Source organism: Hipposideros armiger, unplaced genomic scaffold, assembly GCF_001890085.2.
Source record: "Hipposideros armiger isolate ML-2016 unplaced genomic scaffold, ASM189008v1 scaffold_22, whole genome shotgun sequence".
Classification (NCBI taxonomy): Eukaryota; Metazoa; Chordata; class Mammalia; order Chiroptera; family Hipposideridae; genus Hipposideros; species Hipposideros armiger.
Window position 1 is genome coordinate 4,638,441 of NW_017731372.1, and position 18,162 is coordinate 4,656,602.

Consider the following 18,162-nt stretch of genomic DNA (forward strand, 5'->3'; position numbering starts at 1 on the left):
ACTTGTATTTTGCCACTTCACTTTATGAGATGATTTAAAAATAATTTGATTTTTAAAGCAACAAAATGGAATGGAAACCCCCACCCACTCCCGTACCCGCCCCCACTATCCACATCCTGCACCAGAGGGGAACATTTGTTACAATCGATGAACCCGCATTAACATGTCATTATCACCCAAAGTCCATAGTTTACATTAGGGTTCACCCTTGGTGTGGTACAGCCTGGGGTTTTGACAAATGTATATGACATGTATCCATGTGGTAAACTTTGAGGGTTACACCTGGTTTGGAATGCATTGATGTGATGCCATTTCCAATGGCATCTAGAGGGCCCAGGCCTGGTTTACACAGTCAGCAAATACAGTCAAGCTCCGGGAAGCTGAATATAATAGGGCTCCTGCTCCCAGAAACCCTCGAGTTTAGAGACTAGGACAAACAAGCAGCACAGCAAAGGGAACAGCCCGTGCCAGAGGTACAGAAACAGGAAAGCACATGGAGTTTTCAGGGAAGGGCAGAGGTCGGTTTGCACTGATGTGTGTGTCTGGAGGGGTCATGGCGAGGAAGGCAGGAGTGTGGAAGGGCTGGCGTGAGTCTGCTTTGTCTCTGGCTAGGAAGTTTTAACTAGATCCTGCAGGACATTGTTTCTAAGGTGTGTCACAAAAATAATTAAAATAACCGCCACCTTCTGAGGTACTGCCTATTGTGCTGAGCACCTTCCCTCTATCAACACTTTTCATTCTCATAACAAGTCTGTAAGATGGCTCCTCTCACCCTTCTCATTTTATGGACGTGGGACTGCAGTACAGGGTGACCTGCCTGCCACCCCTGGGCTGGCTGAAACCCAGGCAGGCTGACTCCAATGTTCTAATTCCCAGGGATGTGTAGTGGCAGAAACGGGGCTGTGGTCAATGCTTTGGCAAACACTCTCGTAAGCTCTATAGATTAAAAAAAAAAAAAGTGTTGAACTCAAGTGTTTCACAATTATTTTAATCGTCTACTAAATACTCTTGGAATGGTTTGGGGAATAAAAAAACACTGCTTTGAGATGGAAAGCCATCCAAGGATTTCAAGGCGGAGTGTGACATGATCACCTTACGTTTTAGGAAAAGAACCCAATGGTAGAAAAGGGCTGGGGGCAGGAGGATCAGAGATGCTAGTTAGGTAGACATAACGGTTATCCTGGCGAGAGGACAGAAAATGAACTCCTTAGGGGGAAAAAAAAAATCTGTTTAATTGTTGTAAGCTCTGAAAAAAATTAAGTATGAATTTGTGGTCGGGACCTCTATTAAGGAAGAGTTTTAAGAGAGACAGAAGGCTCAGCAAATTAGAATTTTGGGAATATAGTTACAACATATTTGGATCAATGGATTTCACCCTTTACCTTTTCCCCAATTGAAATCTTAGGTGGAACTTTAATGTGTAAAATGGAGCTGTTCTGTTTGCAAAGGGGATGGCTTTCTGGCTCGAGTGCCATTTTCTTGGGTCCTTCTGACCCCCACAATTGAAAATCACTGCGTGAAAATCCCTGACCCAGATTAGAGAGAAATAGTTATAACAATACTGCTTTATGAATGATTCTCATATTTTAAAAATAAATACGTGCAGAAGTAGCAGAGTTTAGTGGCAAGGGATGTGAGCTTGGATCAAACTGCCTGAGGTTGAATCCTGGCTCTGCCACTTACGAGCTATGTCATCTTGGATAGTTACTTACCTACCCTGTGCCTCTCAGTTTTCTCATCTGTAAATGGAGATGGTAATAATAGCAACCTCCATGAGGGGTTGCGGCGATTAAATGAGTTCATTTTTGAAAGTTATCCCAGTATCATGGTGCCTGGCATGTAGGAAGCACTCAGTATGACGGCCTCCTCTACAGGACATCACACAGGTTATCCAGACTGCTACATACAGCACTTCCCGGGACTGGGCTCTTCTTCTTTTATAAGTCGGCTTGTTCTATTTTTAGGCTTTGATTATTAGTCGCTGTTGTCTTACATTGGGCCAAAATCTTTCAATTAATTGAGCATTTATTATTGAGATTGTTCTGTCCATATGGTATACCGAGTACTTGAATGTGGCTACTTTGAATTGAGATGTGCAGTGTCAACTACTCAGCCGATTCTGAAGACCTAGTATGAAAAAAGTTAAAATGTCTCAATCATTTTTTTGTTAGTTACATATTGGAGGCATCGTATTTTGGATATATCATTTTAAATAACATTTATTAAAATGAATTCCATGTCTTTGTACTTTTTCAACGTAGCTACTTGAAAATTTAAAATTAAATATGTGGCTCCCATTATATTTCTACTAAACAGTGCCATTCTAAGAAGGGCAAGGAAGACATGCTAGTAGTAATAAGTAACAAAGAATTCCAACAAAATGTAAAATATGAGTTATTCCCTTTAGGGATGACCTTGGCTCTCCTTTTAATTAAAAAATAATAAATGGAGGAGGGAATAAATAATTTAACAAAGGTACTTGAGATACTCTTCAGGGCTAAAGTCTATTCAAGATAGAGAACTGTTGCTGCGTTAGGAAGTCCAGCATTCTTGGGATTGGTGAATTCGGTGACTCCTGGGCCGCTCCTGAGGCAAGAAAGACGAAGAACCCCGGTTTTTAAAGGCGCCTTAAAAAAATCCATAATCGTTTCATAGGGTGGATGATTATGCTCCAATTTATCCCCCTTTTCTTTTGCAAATTTATATTTTTGTCTTTACTAAAGGCTGATTTGTCCAAAGTTATGAGCTGTGGTAGAGATGCCCTACATTTTGCTCTTTTCCTAATGGCTAGAGTTTATAAAGATAGGGAATCTTAACATGTATTCCCTATCATAAGAGAAAAGCTAACTGACATTAAGGATATTCTATGGTTTGATTTTGTGCTAATATTTTGGGAATTGGTAATTTACGTGTGATGATGGGAGTACTTGATGAAATGACGCTGTATTTTATAGCCTGCTTAGCGACATCCACATATGTTTGTATGTGCAGAGGACTAAACTAATCAATGCTGATGAAGAATCGATTGGAGTAGTCTGCTTGGGGAGATTTTTGTTTTGAATTTGTACTGCCTGTTGTCTTTGTAAGGATAATAATGTGAAAACTTCATGTCAGTTCTGTAAGGTAAATTGGCACCAATGTCTGTTTTCTAGACATAGAGGTCTTCTTCCTTCTGTGTATTCTGAGTGAGTTGTGCAACCTCAGAAGTGTGATTTTTCTTGACTATGAGATTTGCTTCTCAGGCCTATGTTACTCTGCAATTTCTTTTCCTGTACTTTCATGAAGAGATTGGCTAGGAAAGTGAAGATGGTGCCGTTGTTAATTATAGACGAGTCAGTTCCAGAAAACCCAGACCTACCCAAAGCAGAGGTTGATTGCATACAAGTTGTTTTTTATAGTTATCCAACTGATGCACAGTGGTTTATTTTCCAAAGCCATTGGAATGTAATTGCATGAGGCGCTGTTTCAGAGTCTGCCTATCGTCATCTTTTGAAGTATTTTCCATGCCTCAGTGGAAGTTTTAGTGCTTTATGTAATTCCTGCATATTTTATGTGGAGGCATACTTACTCTCTGTTTCTTTGGGGAATAGTGTGTTTTTCCAGGACCCATCAGCTCCCAAGTCGAGTAGTTGTTTCAATCTAGTTGTGGAGGGCGCATCTCAGTGGCCCATGTGGGGATCGAACCGGCAACGTTGGTGTTCTGAGCACTGCGCTCTGACTAACTGAGTTAACCAGCCGTCCCCAACTCTCTGTTTCTTAATTTACAACTGAAATACTGGGTACTACAGGCAAGCTATTACAAATTAATGCCAGAAATTTTAAACTTTTGCTTCTGGATGATTAACTCCACAAAATGCTTGCGATAAGATCGTGGGTTTAATCTAGTAATTGCCAAGACTGTGTCTGTAACCCTTACAAATGGTTAGCATTACAGCTGTGCCCTCGGTCACAAAACTGGAAAAACAAAACCCTCAAACATTTTTTTCTCCTATTAATAGCCAATGTAGGGGATAAAGCATCTCTCTATAAACAAATGAACAAATGAATAAAAAACCACCCAAACTGTTTTTAAAGGCTGTTATTTACAATCATCTTTTCATGATGCTGGAAGAGGGCTCTTGCTAGGACACTAAAGTGCTCACACACCATTCTGCCACAAGAAACTAGCATATTTTTTAGTGTGTGCATACTCTTATGCTTCCTGGGTTAAAATGCAAAACTCCAAACCAAGTAAACCAGGAAACTACTCATATGAAAATGACTATTTAGTGTGGCTTTTTTTTTTTCTTGGTGGTGCTGGTGCATTTTTAGTAGTTGATTCAGAGATGTGGTTTCTCTCCCAGGGAACCAGGGTTCTCCTGTCTTGTTTTCTCACAATTGCAGTGAACTTACTGCAGAATTCATGGCACCAGAGCTGTTTGCTAAAGAAAACTTGAGACATAAAATGGGATTCATAGCTTACCCAGAGGTTTCATGAGGATGAGATGGACCTGGCTTATGTTGGGTGCCTCAGAGATAAACCAAACAGGCGTCCCTGTCATTTACCCGGTCAATACAGTGGATCCTTTTGGTCGTGGAGGACATGATTTCCGTTTGGAATCGCCTACCACATTCTCCTCCACCATGTGGCAATGTTTGGGAGTGAAGCTCAACTTCCGGCATTCAGCTGGAGTTTAAACTGGCAAATCTGTTATGAACAGGCCCGGTGTGGTCCCAGCCGGGCCTGATGGGATTGATGGGCCCTTGGCTAATACACAGGAAGTCGGCTGGTGCACAGTGTACTTTCAGTGAGTTGTTAGGTTCTGATTTCACTTCCTGTGACGCCCTGTACACACGTGGCACAATAAATGTGGGCTGCAGTCTAAACTTGACTAGAGCAGGGGAAGAACCTTGAGACAGTCTTTCTCCTCTACTGAACACTCCAGAGTAGGGATATAGCTAGTGGCGGGAATGGAGGAGGTTACTTTGGGCATAGCTTCACAGAACAGTGTGGGGATGGGCATCTCGTAAATGGACTTTCCTTCTCACTTGATAACTGAATTCAGCGCCTCTCAAATTAGGTTGTTCTGACCAAAAGTAGGTAAACGGTGTCCTGCAGGTTGCCTGTCTCCTCCTATTCTACCCTGCTCTGGAAACCCTGTTTTTTGAGTAGTTCTGAAATTATTTCATTGGCTAAATACATGGTGAGTCTCCCTGAAATATCCTGTGTCTTATGGAAAAGGCTGTATTGCGACAACAAAAAAATCGTATGCCATGAATTTTGTTTGTTGGTTTACTTTTTTAATTTTTAAAAAAATTTTTATTTGGGAACACTGTGTTTTTCGAGGACCCATCAGCTCCAAGTCAAGTAGTTGTTTCAATCTAGTTGTGGAGGGTGCAACTCAGTGGCCCACGTAGGGATCGAACGTGCAACCTTGGTGTTATGGGCACCATGCTCTAACCAACTGACCTAACCGACCGCCCCATGAGTTAAATTTTTTGCATTAGAAGTGATTTTCCTTGTTATTTAGAGCTCTGTACTATTATGTCTTACGATTATTACCATATCATGATTTCTGTTGTATCTTATCATCCTCCTTTTCAATGTATGCACATGTATGTGTGTTTTTTGTTTATTTGGTTTTTTTTTTTTTGGAAGATCAGGTCTGGTTTAATGATTTGGTGGGTGGGAAAGAGAAAAAGAAATGTAAAATACTAGCTTTCAAAGCATAGGAGCAGTAAAAATAAATTTTTTTTAATCTTCTTTTGAAAAATCAACCGTAGAATATTTACAGAGTTACTGTGGACCTTTTATAATTTGATAGTTCCTAATTTGAATGAATGACTGGTATAATTTGAATGAAGTCTGGACCATAAAATGATATGCCCCCCAAATGTCAAGACCACATTTAGTGCAAGATAATAAATCATGGTTGGCCTGTTAAGTAGCTGCCAAGTTTGTCCTCCCTTTCTCCACCCATGCTTATAAAAGAGCTCTTTCCCAATGAAAATAATTATCCCATAGCATAGCACATTACTATTTACATCTATTACCTTATTTATTATATGCAAACTCACTGCCAGCCACCCAAAATACGGTGAAATACCCTTCCAGGGCGCCAGAAAGGAACTCAGTAGAATGCTGAACTTCGCTTCCAGACAGTTTATTCAATTACCTCATTTTAAGATTAGCCTAAGCCTGTGTCATAGATCCCCTAGGACAGCACAAGAGGGGATGGTCCAGTGTCCCATTAACGCCTATAATGAGACTCTAAAGAAAATCTTAGGGGGGCACTGTTTCCCTAGGGTTTTTTTCCTTATACCTTTTAGATTTTTATGGGATATTTTATAGGTCTTCCATCTTCTACTTTTGCCTGCTTTTTCGCATTTATTTCCAGATGACCTCTGTTTTCTAATTCTGTGGTTTATAGGGATGCCAGTAGTGCTGATGAAAACGATTCTTGAGGCTTGGCCTGGTTTCATTTGATGATGATGATGATGATGATGATAGCAGCAGCGACAGAAGGCACCATTCATGAAATTAGTTACTTAAGATGTGTCTCCCCCCACATTCGGTTGGCAGGCATCACTTCGTTTACACCCCTAGCGTCTGTGGGTGATGGTTGTAATCCTTATCCCCATTTTACAGATGAGAAAGCTCGGAGGCTCTGGGAGGCTCAGTAACTCGGACACAGTTACTGAGTGAGTGTAAAAGCTGGGAGAGGAACTTGACTTCAAAGCCTGTTTTCTTTCCGCTCAGCCACGTTTCATTTCCTCTACATCATCAGTCACATTGGAACAACTAATGGCTTCACTGGAGCTTGGAACGGAACAATAGGGTCAGAATTCACTCAGGCAACTTTGTCTCAGTTGATAGAAATGGAACCTTGGCTTTTTGTTGCTCGAGAAATGCATGGACTCTTGATGTGAACTTGCCCTTTGGAACATCATGGAGAAAAGCTGGTCAGATCAGTGTTCCCATCGGAAAGGATCATTTAAAAATATCCTTAGAGTGTTGGGGATCATAGCTTACGGAGGCAAGGACATGCCTGCTTTTCTAGTCAAGTCAAGAGTCAAAGCTTGATTGCAGATTCTGGTAGGGCTGTGGCAGGGTTGGTCTGTGGTATATACCGTGGAGGGGGCAGCCAGCTGGGGTGGGAACATCTGCACAAGAATGCCTTTAGAAATTAAACATTATAATGAAAACATTCTTTTGAAGGCAGATTTCCAGGTGTGCTGCAAAGCGTTCTAGGCTGTAATTGAACTATAAAAGAATGCTTCAAAAGCAGTGATCTATTTTTTGGCGATTGTTGTGCTAATCCTGAAATCTGAGCATTAATTAATATAAAGACAGGATTGGATGCATAAAAGTACCTGTTTTAATCAGTTAGCACGTTGCCCCAAACTAAACTGGTAGAGGCTTTAAGTCTAAGGGTGAAAATCTCACTTTCATCTGTCAAATCCCACCCTAATCTTCCAGAGCAGCCCCCATGGGCTCCCTGTGGCAGCTGCAAAGGGGACCCTTCCATTCCGAAAGCTTGATATGGGGAGAGGTTTGCTGCAGTTCGTGTATAATGAAATAGTGGAGGTGGTTTTTTGTTTGTTTGTTTGTTTTTGTTAGGACTCCATTAAAGCTCAAAAAGAATGAATCCATTTTCAGTTAAAATCTGGTACTGGATGAAAGTAATTCTCCACTGTGGAAGCTTTCGGTTGGCAGGTTTTGCCTGAGGAGTTGAGTAATCAGTTACTTTGTAGCAGGTGCAGGAACCGTATTTGCTTTTGTCAGCGTGCTCCACCTGAGGTGACGAGGCATTCAGAAGCCACAGGACAGTCAGCCTTGAGATCTTAAGGAACAAGTCAGCACTGTTTGCACCCTGCACCACCCCTAATCTAACGTAGGGGCATCAGCACCGCACCCACATGCACAAACGGCAGCAATGGGTATGAATAGTGCCTCCGCATACTCGGTGTAGATAATTGTATTGTGCATGTGGCCTCCTTGTCATCTGTCCCCAAGTTAGAAAGTAAAAGCTGGACCCTTGTGTGTAGGCTGGGGAACCAAAGGTGACATGAGGCACTGGAGCCTCGTGTCCTGTATGGTCCGGTGATGGTCGTCATACGCATGAACTGATGCTGTTTTGCCCTTTTATCCAGACGCACTACTTTGGCCTTTGGTTTCTGAGCAAGAGCCAGCAAGCACGATGGGTGGAGCTGGAGAAGCCTCTGAAGAAACATCTGGACAAATTCGCTAATGAGCCTCTGCTTTTCTTCGGGGTCATGTTCTATGTGCCAAATGTGTCATGGCTTCAGCAAGAGGCCACAAGGTAGGTGCATTTTTCCCTGTGTTCCATCTAAGGGTGTGGATGAACTGTGAGGATTCAGATGAAGTAGATGGGCCAGTTGATAATGGGGGGGGGACGTGGGGGGGGGGGGAGAGAGAGAGAGAGAGAGAAGTGGGGAGAAGGTGAGGTAGATGGGGATCATTGCCTAGTTGCTTTGCAGCTTTAGAGTTTTTGTTTGAATCCATGTAGCTAACCCCAGTGATTCTCTATAATGCTAGTAAGGTAGCAATGATCCTGAGTTAGGTAGAATTTCGTGTCTAGCTACATAAAAGTATTCGTTGGAGACTGTGGGTAAAATATGTTAGGATTTCATGAAAAACTAGCCACCTGTTTACTCTTTAGTCCACTCCTTCATTCAGAATGGCCCCACACAAAACATACCATCAGACTTTGGATTTGAGGATTGAGAAGGTAACTGAAGATGAGAGTAGAGTTGAGGAAAACGTTGAGAGGACAAGAGTTTTGATTGTCTTAGGTTGACTAAGAGGAGACAGGAAGCCAACAGTAGGAGGAGCCCCAGGGATCGGTCCCACCCTCCTGTGCGTGGGCTGCTTTACCTTGGAGAAAATCACCCACCATCTTTGAAATATTTCTCCCTTATCTGTGAACAGAGGGATTTGGATAAGTTCCTAAATTTCTGACAGTCTGAGATTCTATGAATAAAACAAGTGCATTTTTGTTGGTGTTAGTACAGTTCATGTATTGGTAAGAGTTTTCCATTAAAACATGCAGGCCGGGTGTCTCCACCTCAAATGGTTATTTTCAGTAATAAAGGGAATCGTGCAAACCCTCTGATTTTCGCCTTTCACCTGGATCATGGCGCTCAGAGTGCGTGGGAAGCAATGCCAGTGGCATCGTGAGACAGAGGAACGGCGTTCTACTTGATAATCGCGTATGTAGTTTCTTAGAGTTTAAATTTCTGAGATAAGAATGCACTTGAAATTTTTATATACATTTTGAAATCGTAGTTTCCGTCACCTTTTTTTTTTTTTTTTAAATCGAAACTGTTGTTAAATTGGTGGTGTTTCTGTAAACACAGGCCATGAGGTCGCTGACAGTCTGACCCAGAAAACATGTTTACTGTCAGGTATCATTCATTTGAAGCTTTCGGTTGTCTACTGTTGTGCATTGTTTTCAAGTGATTTCAATGAGGTTAGTCGTTTCTGTACAAGAAATTATTTACACCTCAAAGTACGACCGTTTCCACTGGCTTTTGATTCCTCCTTGAGTACTTTATAGTGATGGGAACACAGCATTAGGTTAATCAGTGCTTGCTGACCCATGGCTCTCGGACCGTTCATTAGGTGCAAGGCAATACATAATAAGGATGAAACACAGACTATAAATTAATGCACACTGGAAAAAGTTCCATCTGTGAGAAAAAAAGGAAGTGTCGTCACTCGAGACAGACTTGTTCTGTAAGGTCTGTGTTTGAGGAAGAGCCGTTGAAATGGCGAGGGACCCAGAGATTGCGCTTTCTGAGGTTAAAGAAATAAGGCCGTTTAAGCTTAGAAAAATGAAGTCTTGCAAGGGTGCAGTAGCTGCCTAAGGGTATTTGAAGAGTCTTGCAGGGAAGGAACTCTGTGTGGCTCTGGAACACAAAATTAGGGCCGATAATGGATGAAGCTCAAGGAGCCGAAAGACTTTGGTGATTTGGCTCAGCATAGAACACAGCTTCTAATAATTAAATCTATATAAAAGTGGAACAAGCAGACATGTAAAAGAGCGAGAACCCCGGTGTCTGGAAGTGCCGTACACACAGTGGCTAGTCCGTGTGGTGTCCTGTGGAGGAGACGGCCATTATTGGGAAAGGTGCTGGAATAGAGCAATGCTTCTCACACAGACAGGACCTGCTACTGTGTTTTCCCAAAAATAAGACCTAACGGGAAAATAAGCCCTAACATGATTTTCAGGGTGCTCGTAATATAAACCCTACCCCCAAATAAACCCCCGTTAAGATCGCCAGACAGACATGACTGTATTTGAATAAATGTAGACTTTTGTATATGAATAAATTAATAAAATGCATCTTTTGGAGCAAAAATTAACATAAGACCCGGTCTTATTTTCGGGGAAACACTGTATGTCCTAATTACCTGGAGCATTCTTATACATTCTGGCGGTCCCAGAAGTCTGAGCTGGAGTGATTAAGGCTGGGATCAGGAGGATGTATTGTTTAAAATCAATACTATTCCTCTGGTGGTTCTGATGTTTATCCAGACTTGGGAATCCATAAATGAGTTAACCTCTAAAGTGCTCTACAGTTTTAGATCTTCCAGGTAAGTAAAACAAATGATGCATTATTTGACTGTCAATATTTGTAGTCAGAAGCTGAAACAAAGCAAAGAGTGTTGACATCTCAAAATTTGAGGTAGAGAGAGTTTTTGGTGGTGGTGGTTATCGAGGCTGGAGATTAGGAAGCATTTCTTTCATTTTCCTTGAGTATTTTTTTTGCTCAGTGAGCTCGGCTCATATAAGATGAAGCTGGGTAAGGAGGGACAGAAAGAAGCATTTTCCAACACGGGATTTTTCAGCAAACCGTTACTGTCATTTCATCAGAAAAACTAACAAAGGAAATAACTTAAAACTTTGAAGGACATTTTTAGACTTAAACATTAGAGCTAAACTATGTAGATTTCAGGTATAACCTTCTCTTCGTGGCAAAGAATGTTTAAAATTAGGAGCTAGGTGTGCGTGTGTGTTTTTTCAGCATTGTGGGAATGTTTGTTGCCCCAAAGGAAAACTGGAATCTGCCAAGGGGTGTGAGAGCATGTCAAAGACTTAACCTGGGGAGATGGAGAAATAAGAGAGGAGTATTGTCAGTAAAGAAAGGAAAATGTATAGAGGGAGAAAGGAAAGAGAAAGGGAATGACAGACCTTTGGGAAGGTGGAGGGCCACCAACAATGACTCAGGTGTAATTCAGTGAGACCTACATAGGCTAGAGTAGAAAGGAGACTTGATGTGGACAGCATAACATTTTTTTTTTATATTTTTTATTGGGGAACAGCCATGGTCATTGGTTGCACATTGCTTTCATGCTATAATGGCATAGTTGACTCTTTGAGGGAGGGCGTAGCTCACAGTGGCCCATGCGGGGATCGAACCGGCAACCTTGGTGTTATCAGCACCACGCTCTAACCAACTGAACTACTAACCGGCCACCCCCACTAACATTTCTAAATGCTCAGGGTTTCTGGGGTTTGATGTTAGAGATGGATTGATGAGCTGAATTCAAGGTGACTCATGCTACTCAGAGGCATTAGGAGCTTTTTTTTAGGGGGTGGGAAGTCTGAGCTTTCTTGGGAGGTTTTAGAAAAGCATCTGGGGTCCCATCTGAATACTGAAACTGTCTCCCAGGCAGAGCAGCCGAGGAGAGGCAGTGGTGAGGGGGCAGGATTCCAGAGGAATGTTTCGCAGGAGGAAGAGGGTTGGTGACTAACTCTGCAGCCATCCGCTGTTATCGGAGTTTCCTTACTGGGCATCTCAGGTGGGAGATGGGCTTTGGCACCTGAGAGCACCTGGGATCTGCCCTGTCTGACACAAAACAGTGAGTCTGTGTGATGCCCTCAGAGTCAGATATTTGCATAGATTAGAAGTAGAAATCTGCCTTTCATTGTGGGCAACCCGTTGGAGGAGGCAACCATTCAGCCATCTGTGCTTAAGAAATAAGCCTTTGTCTGCAGCCAACCAAACTTGTTTTTACCTAACACATGTTTGCAATGGTTTGGCTCCTTCTATTTGAGAGTAAAACAAGTTCCATAGCATTAGTCAGGACTAGCCATTTCTTCTCTCTTGAATAAAGACAGCGTGTTTAGAATTAATACTCTGGGTTTTTTTGTTTGTTTGTGGGGTGTGTGTGAACCCATATATATTAAGACACTTGGGGCAAAAGGAAGATACATTTAAAAGGCATGTATTTCATTTCTCGTTCCCAAACAGCCCCATCCTTGAAAACGTGCATGTTAATAGAGTGAACGGAACAACACAACAAAAATTTGAGAATGATGCTGGTCGCAAACTGTTTAAGAAGGCGATGGACTTTATTAAAATGATCAAGTCCAGGTTTTTTAAATTTGGAAATTGAGACACTCTGTTGTTTTGACATGAATTTTGACATTCTGTGTCTCATCTCCTCTCCCGGCCATGACTTTTGAAGAACAAATCTGGTTGTAAGTGAGGGAAATCAGCCAAGATGCTATGATTGATTTGGAGAAAAAAGGGACAATTCAGCCCTAGCGTTAGGTAGGTGATAATTGAATGAGAAGGCAAAAGATATCAAAAGGAGAGAGCACACACAGCAGTACACATTAAAGGGGAAAAATAAAAACCTCTTGACAATCTTACGGAAGTGCGAAAAAACTTGTGAAAAGGACACACTAGCAGACAGATGGAGGATGAATCATGAAACCATCGGAATTAAAAAAGATTAAGAAGAGAATAAGACACATTACTGTGGGGCTTTCAAAATCTTCAGTTTTCCCCTTTTGGTTAAAATGACTCAAGGGATGGGGCCACCATAATTTTTTCCCATTTTGCTTTTTTTCCCCTCATCTTCCTTTTGGCCAGCTTTTCTGTTCAGTGAGGGGACTCTCTCGCGAGCAGTTCATCTTCCCCCTTTCTGTTTTCCTCCTGACTCAAAGGAAAGATTTTTGTAATATGTTTTATGGATTTGCATAGCAACAGGCTCATTATAAACACATGGTTTTCCGTTTTTTCTGGACACAGAGAGAAAAAAAAAAGATGGCCTGTGAAGAGGTGGAGAGATTCTTAGTCAAACAGAAGGATACTTAATAATAGCAAGGGGAAGCCAGAAAGCCGTTGGCCAAGATCGCTGCGTTTAGTTTTAGGTCTGGGGTTTTTCCAAGCCTTTCTCCAGTGAGGAAGTCCCTCTTGAGTTTTTTTCAGTCCTAAAGAGAAAACTTTTAAACAAAAAAGTAATTTTTGAGGAGTGAATTTAGGCTTCAAACATTTAAGTTGCAGACTGCAATGCGTGGTTTGAAAAAAAAAGTTTAATTCTGGGACGTTTTTCTTATACTAAAACTTTACATTACTCACTGTGGGATTGGATGTTTGCCTAGTGCAAGAGGAGCTTTCTAAATTGTCCCAATGAGGTCAAATAAACTTTCCTTCTTTTCCAGGACATGTTTGTAGCCTGTTTTGTTCAGGTGGGGCTGGCTGCCCTCCTAGCGGTGAGCTCTGTATAGAAGCAGAGCAGTGGAACCATCGCTGTAGCCAGCACGGTCACTCCAAGGACAGCACACAAACCAAGGACAGCCTTAAATCTGTCATGCATCTGGCGGGAACTCGTGGCCTGTGGGGCTGTTCAGGCTTCCTCCATCTAGTGGGTGCTGCCTCGGTATTTTCTGTACATCTCCCAACATCTCTGAAGTACTGGACTCTGAGGTTCTATTCTAGTCTGGTAGGTTACACTGCCTGGTAGTCATTCCCAGAAGGATTGAAAAAGTACTGAATCTCTTGTATGGCTTGTACGGGGACTTTCTTCAATGTTAAATATAGTTCCTGTCTGGGAAGAACTCAGCGGTAAGGTGTCATTCCACATTGAAAACGGCACGGTTTAGATCCCATAAAGATGGTGAGTGCATTTTGTGTGTGTGATGGTAAGTGACAAGGGAGTTAGGTTATTACATTTTTAGACTATGATAGGAGCCCCTTTTCTGGTCCAGTGGCATATTAATGACAAAACCAGATTAGGTGAAGTTGTACATCCCCATAAAGGCCAAAACGGTGTTTTGATTTTTTTTTTTTTAAACTAGGTTTCAGGATGTAGTTCCAATGACCTTACAAAAGCTTTCTTCACTTTTCCTTTCTTGTAAATACTGATGCTGTCGCCATTCACACCCTTGCAATCTGCCTTGACTGCTATTGTAAATATGTTGTGATCCAACCAGGGTTTAAAGTGCCTCGCTTAAAAGCTCAAATTATGGTAATGTTTCCATTTCCTTTTACAACACCCTTTATTTTGTTCCTCCGGTTCTTAAGAGTTCTTCTGTTACTTTGAAATGTCATTTTAATGGCTGTTTAAAGCGTACCTGTGGGCTGGGAAATAGGGACTCCCTTCAAGCCTGACTTAAGAGTCAGCATGAATTCCCTGTGGATAACAGAATTTGCTGAGCACGGGCGGGCCCTCCTCCTGGCCAGCTCCAGCTGGTGAATGGGAACTTGTTTCCTGTCTGTTGATGACTAAGAATGGGGTTGTTGCTGCCAGATAGTTCAGATATTTGAAGACATTGTTGATGCTAGGATTTAATCTCAAACATTCTTCTGTATGGGTCATATAATGTACGATGAGATAACAAAGGAAAATGGCTGTCCATAACCATCAGAGCAATCTTGAAGGCAAGAAGCGTTGCTTTCCCGAAAGATTAGTTGGTGAAAATGGTAGCGGCCATTCTCTGTGCTTTTCATTTCGACCTTTATTAAAAAGCACCTCGTCCATGTTCGATGTTTTGCTAGTCAGTAGGACTGTGAGAAGGATCGACCTCAGCACTTCTCCCTGCTCCACCAAAGAGCTCTATCTCTTAGCAGCTTTTATTTCATATCCGTGTGTTTGATTTATTGGCAATTTATTTGAGTTTGCCCGTAAAGCTTACCTTGCTGACTCTATTTGCTTCCCAGAGCAGTTTCTGTCACTGTGTTGGTGAAACTCAGAGAGCCTGACAGGTGTCTTCCAGGACCAGCCTCGGGCCTGCGACCTGTGACCTGCACAGTTAGTTGCACAGGGCCTGGTGCTCAGAAGGGCTCTGCGCTTGGCTTAATGCTCTGCTGCTCTTCTCGTGGAGCTGTAATAATGTTTGAACAACAGGCCTTACATTTTCATTTGTCACTAGACTATGCATTACGGAGCCAGTCCACCTCTGCTCAATTCACCCTGCTTGTTTCATTGGTACCTTGTGAGTTGCTCTTAGCTGGGTTGATCTGAGCCTGCTCTTATGGGTGTGATCAAAGAGAAAAAGTAAATACAAAATAATAATAAGGGCCGGCCCAGTGGCTCAGTTGGTTAAGAGCTCGCTTAAGGGTTTGAGCTCTGAGCAGCAGCAGTTCGATTCCCGGCCTGAGCTGAGCTGCCGCTAAGCTGCCAAAAGGCGGCAGGATGGCTCAGCTAAAAAAAAAAAAATTAAAAAAAAATATAAATAAATAAAAAACTTTGAGTGGAAGAAAAATAAAATCTTCACTATCTATGCAAATACGAAAACAGAAACGTGGCCCTGATAACCATGTCTGCTCCTGGCCATGACTCACTGGAAAATCCTCCAGAGACTGGGCACCTGTTTGTTATAAAATCAGTTCAGTTTCCTTAAGGGAAGCTGATTGGTTAGCTTTTCTCAGCCCTCAACTAGGATCTCCTCATGTTTTACTGTGAAGAAGAGGACTCCACAAAGTTTATACTTTTCTTATTAAGAGTACACGAGTGCCTACCGTGGGCAAGTCTTACAAATGCTTGGAGTTGCTTCTTGTTTTTGCCTGTTGGGAAAAAAAAAGATGTCTCATTTGCAAGATATGCAGAGAGGTGGTTAGCTATGCAGGCAGCCCACAGCCACCAGAACAATCAAGTATAGACAAATGGAATGAAGTTAACCTCCAAGCAGAATCTGGGTGTTTCTTTACTATTCCTTCCTTTTAGGGGAGGGAAAACAAATAGTAAAACAAACCACTATTCCTTAGTAAAATCACTTCATATTATTATTCATTGTAGGTGCTCCATAAATGAAGTGGGGAAAAAAATCAGAATTTCAAAAGGAAATACATCAGAAGCATCATTTATGTTTCAAAAGGAGCTTTCATGGAATGTCAGCACTCTTTAATGCATCTGACATTTGATTTTCACCCTTTGTAAAGCAAAGATATGCTTCTGTGTGTTTTAACGGTTAGTAAAGCAACGTTTACAAAAACCAGGTGAGGAGGTAGACTTCAAAAAAAAACCATTTGCCTTTAAAGTGTTACAGTGATCTCATGTTTAATCATATGGTTAGAGTGTGTTTAGTAGTATTTGGTGATCTATTCTGAACTTCTTAAAAGCAGACAAAAATCATGCATTTCTGTTGAGCCGTTTGGAAATAATTGCTTTCAACAAGGATATTAACTTTATCCTTGCGAATTCCTTGGTTTTCAAAGATGCATTCATTCATTTGTTCATTCGCTCATTCATTGATTCCAAATGGTTATCAGTATTACATAACAGAAAGCAGAAAGAGTTGACATGTGACCCATGAAATGATAAAAATATGTAGTAGAGTATGGATTGAAATATTAGATTATCCTGTTTTTTCACAACATGATGATCCCACACAGCAGTGTTTACCTTCAGCCAAGGGGTAGAGAGGGGGGAAAACAATCAGAAGCTATGGGAAGAGGTATTTTGTCATGTCAAAGCATGCCAGCTATGCTCTATGAATTTTTTAAAGACATCTACTTCCTTATAAAGGATTTTTAGGATTTGTAAGGGTATCATTATAATGGGTGGGATTGGGAAAGGGATATTAATTTCAATAATGGATTTTTATTTTTTTTTTTAATCTTGGGGAGAGAAGGAGGCACAGGGAGTGGGTGTTCTAGAATTCTCTGCTCTACGTTATTCCTGGAATCTTAGTGCTGGGGCCTTGAGTTGGGGTCGAGTGGGTGGGGACGGAGGAGTGAAGTGACAGAAGTGCCACATTCACTCATTCAATTGGCCCACTGTCTGAGCAACAGCAGCATCTAGAAAGCACAGAATCCTTGTTTTGTGCTTTATGGTGTAGCTGTTACCTGACCCAATACATGACCTAAACCTCCCCAGCTTGAGGATAGTATAATTCTGTGAGGTTCTCTGGAAGAACGTAGTTTACAGGCCATCACCTGATGTAATTTAATAATAATAGTGGTAGCAGCTAGCATTTATGTGTGAGGCGCTGCACGATGCATCTGATGCGATTTTCAGTCCTCACTAGGACCCTATGAAGCGGGTGCTATTATTATTCTTATTAATCATTATTAAAAAGGATTGTTTTCTTTCTAACAGAAGTTTTATTACTCACAAGTGGAGGTTTCATCTGTTAAATAAATTGAATCTTTTATCTTACTTTCCCAGAGAAATACATACCCCTCTACCCCCACCCTTAGTTTTACCAGAGTCACAAGGAGTTTAGTTTCTATTGAAGAGTCAGCAAAGAAATCTAGAGGCTGAAGGACCTGTAAGGTCAGAGATTATAAACTGGTCCCATGAGGGCTGATTCTGGTCTACAGGTGGGTTTTGTTTCACCTGGACTGGTTTTTAAAGAACTGAATTTGGATGCTCTACAGATAAGCATATACTATCTAGTTGGCTCCAGCTCCCGACTCGCCACAGCACTAGTCAGCAGCATTCACTCCTTCTTGTGACTGCCTGGCCCTGTAGGCATTTAGGTCGTGACCGCTGATACTTGCATTTTCATGTAACTTCGAGTGCTTCTCAGTACTGGATCAACCCATCTCCCTTCACTGGCCCAGTTAGATTCATGCCACTCAGCATCCAGCTGTCTTAACACTTCAGCCACCTACAAGAGACTGGAGGTGGTCCACCTGGATGTGACAGTATCATTTCCCTTCAGTCCTCGTTTGAAAACTTCGTTTCTATGTAAAATCACTCCAGCACGCTGGATGACATGTCCCTGTACTTTATGTTGTGGAGATGTGGCTCCAGTTTTTCAGATTTCCTCCCTTTATTGCTTTTCATACCTGCGTCATCTCTGATTACCCATAACAGGTTCCATCCATCAGAAATGTACCAAATGTCCCATAGGCCAAAAAAAAAAAAAAAAAACCATCATCCGAATCTTAAACAGACAGAGTCAATTTGAGAAAGTA

At 41.7% G+C, this 18,162-nt stretch overlaps 1 protein-coding gene across 1 annotated transcript in view; it reads left to right on the forward strand.

The window, feature by feature from the left end:
- PTPN14 (protein tyrosine phosphatase non-receptor type 14) overlaps nucleotides 1-18,162 on the forward strand; it is a 169,401-nt gene that overhangs the window by 68,558 nt on the left and 82,681 nt on the right. The window contains exon 3 of the mRNA XM_019635452.1: nucleotides 8,134-8,303. Within this exon, the coding sequence (XP_019490997.1) occupies nucleotides 8,134-8,303 (170 nt within the window). The remainder of the gene's footprint in view (nucleotides 1-8,133; nucleotides 8,304-18,162) is intronic.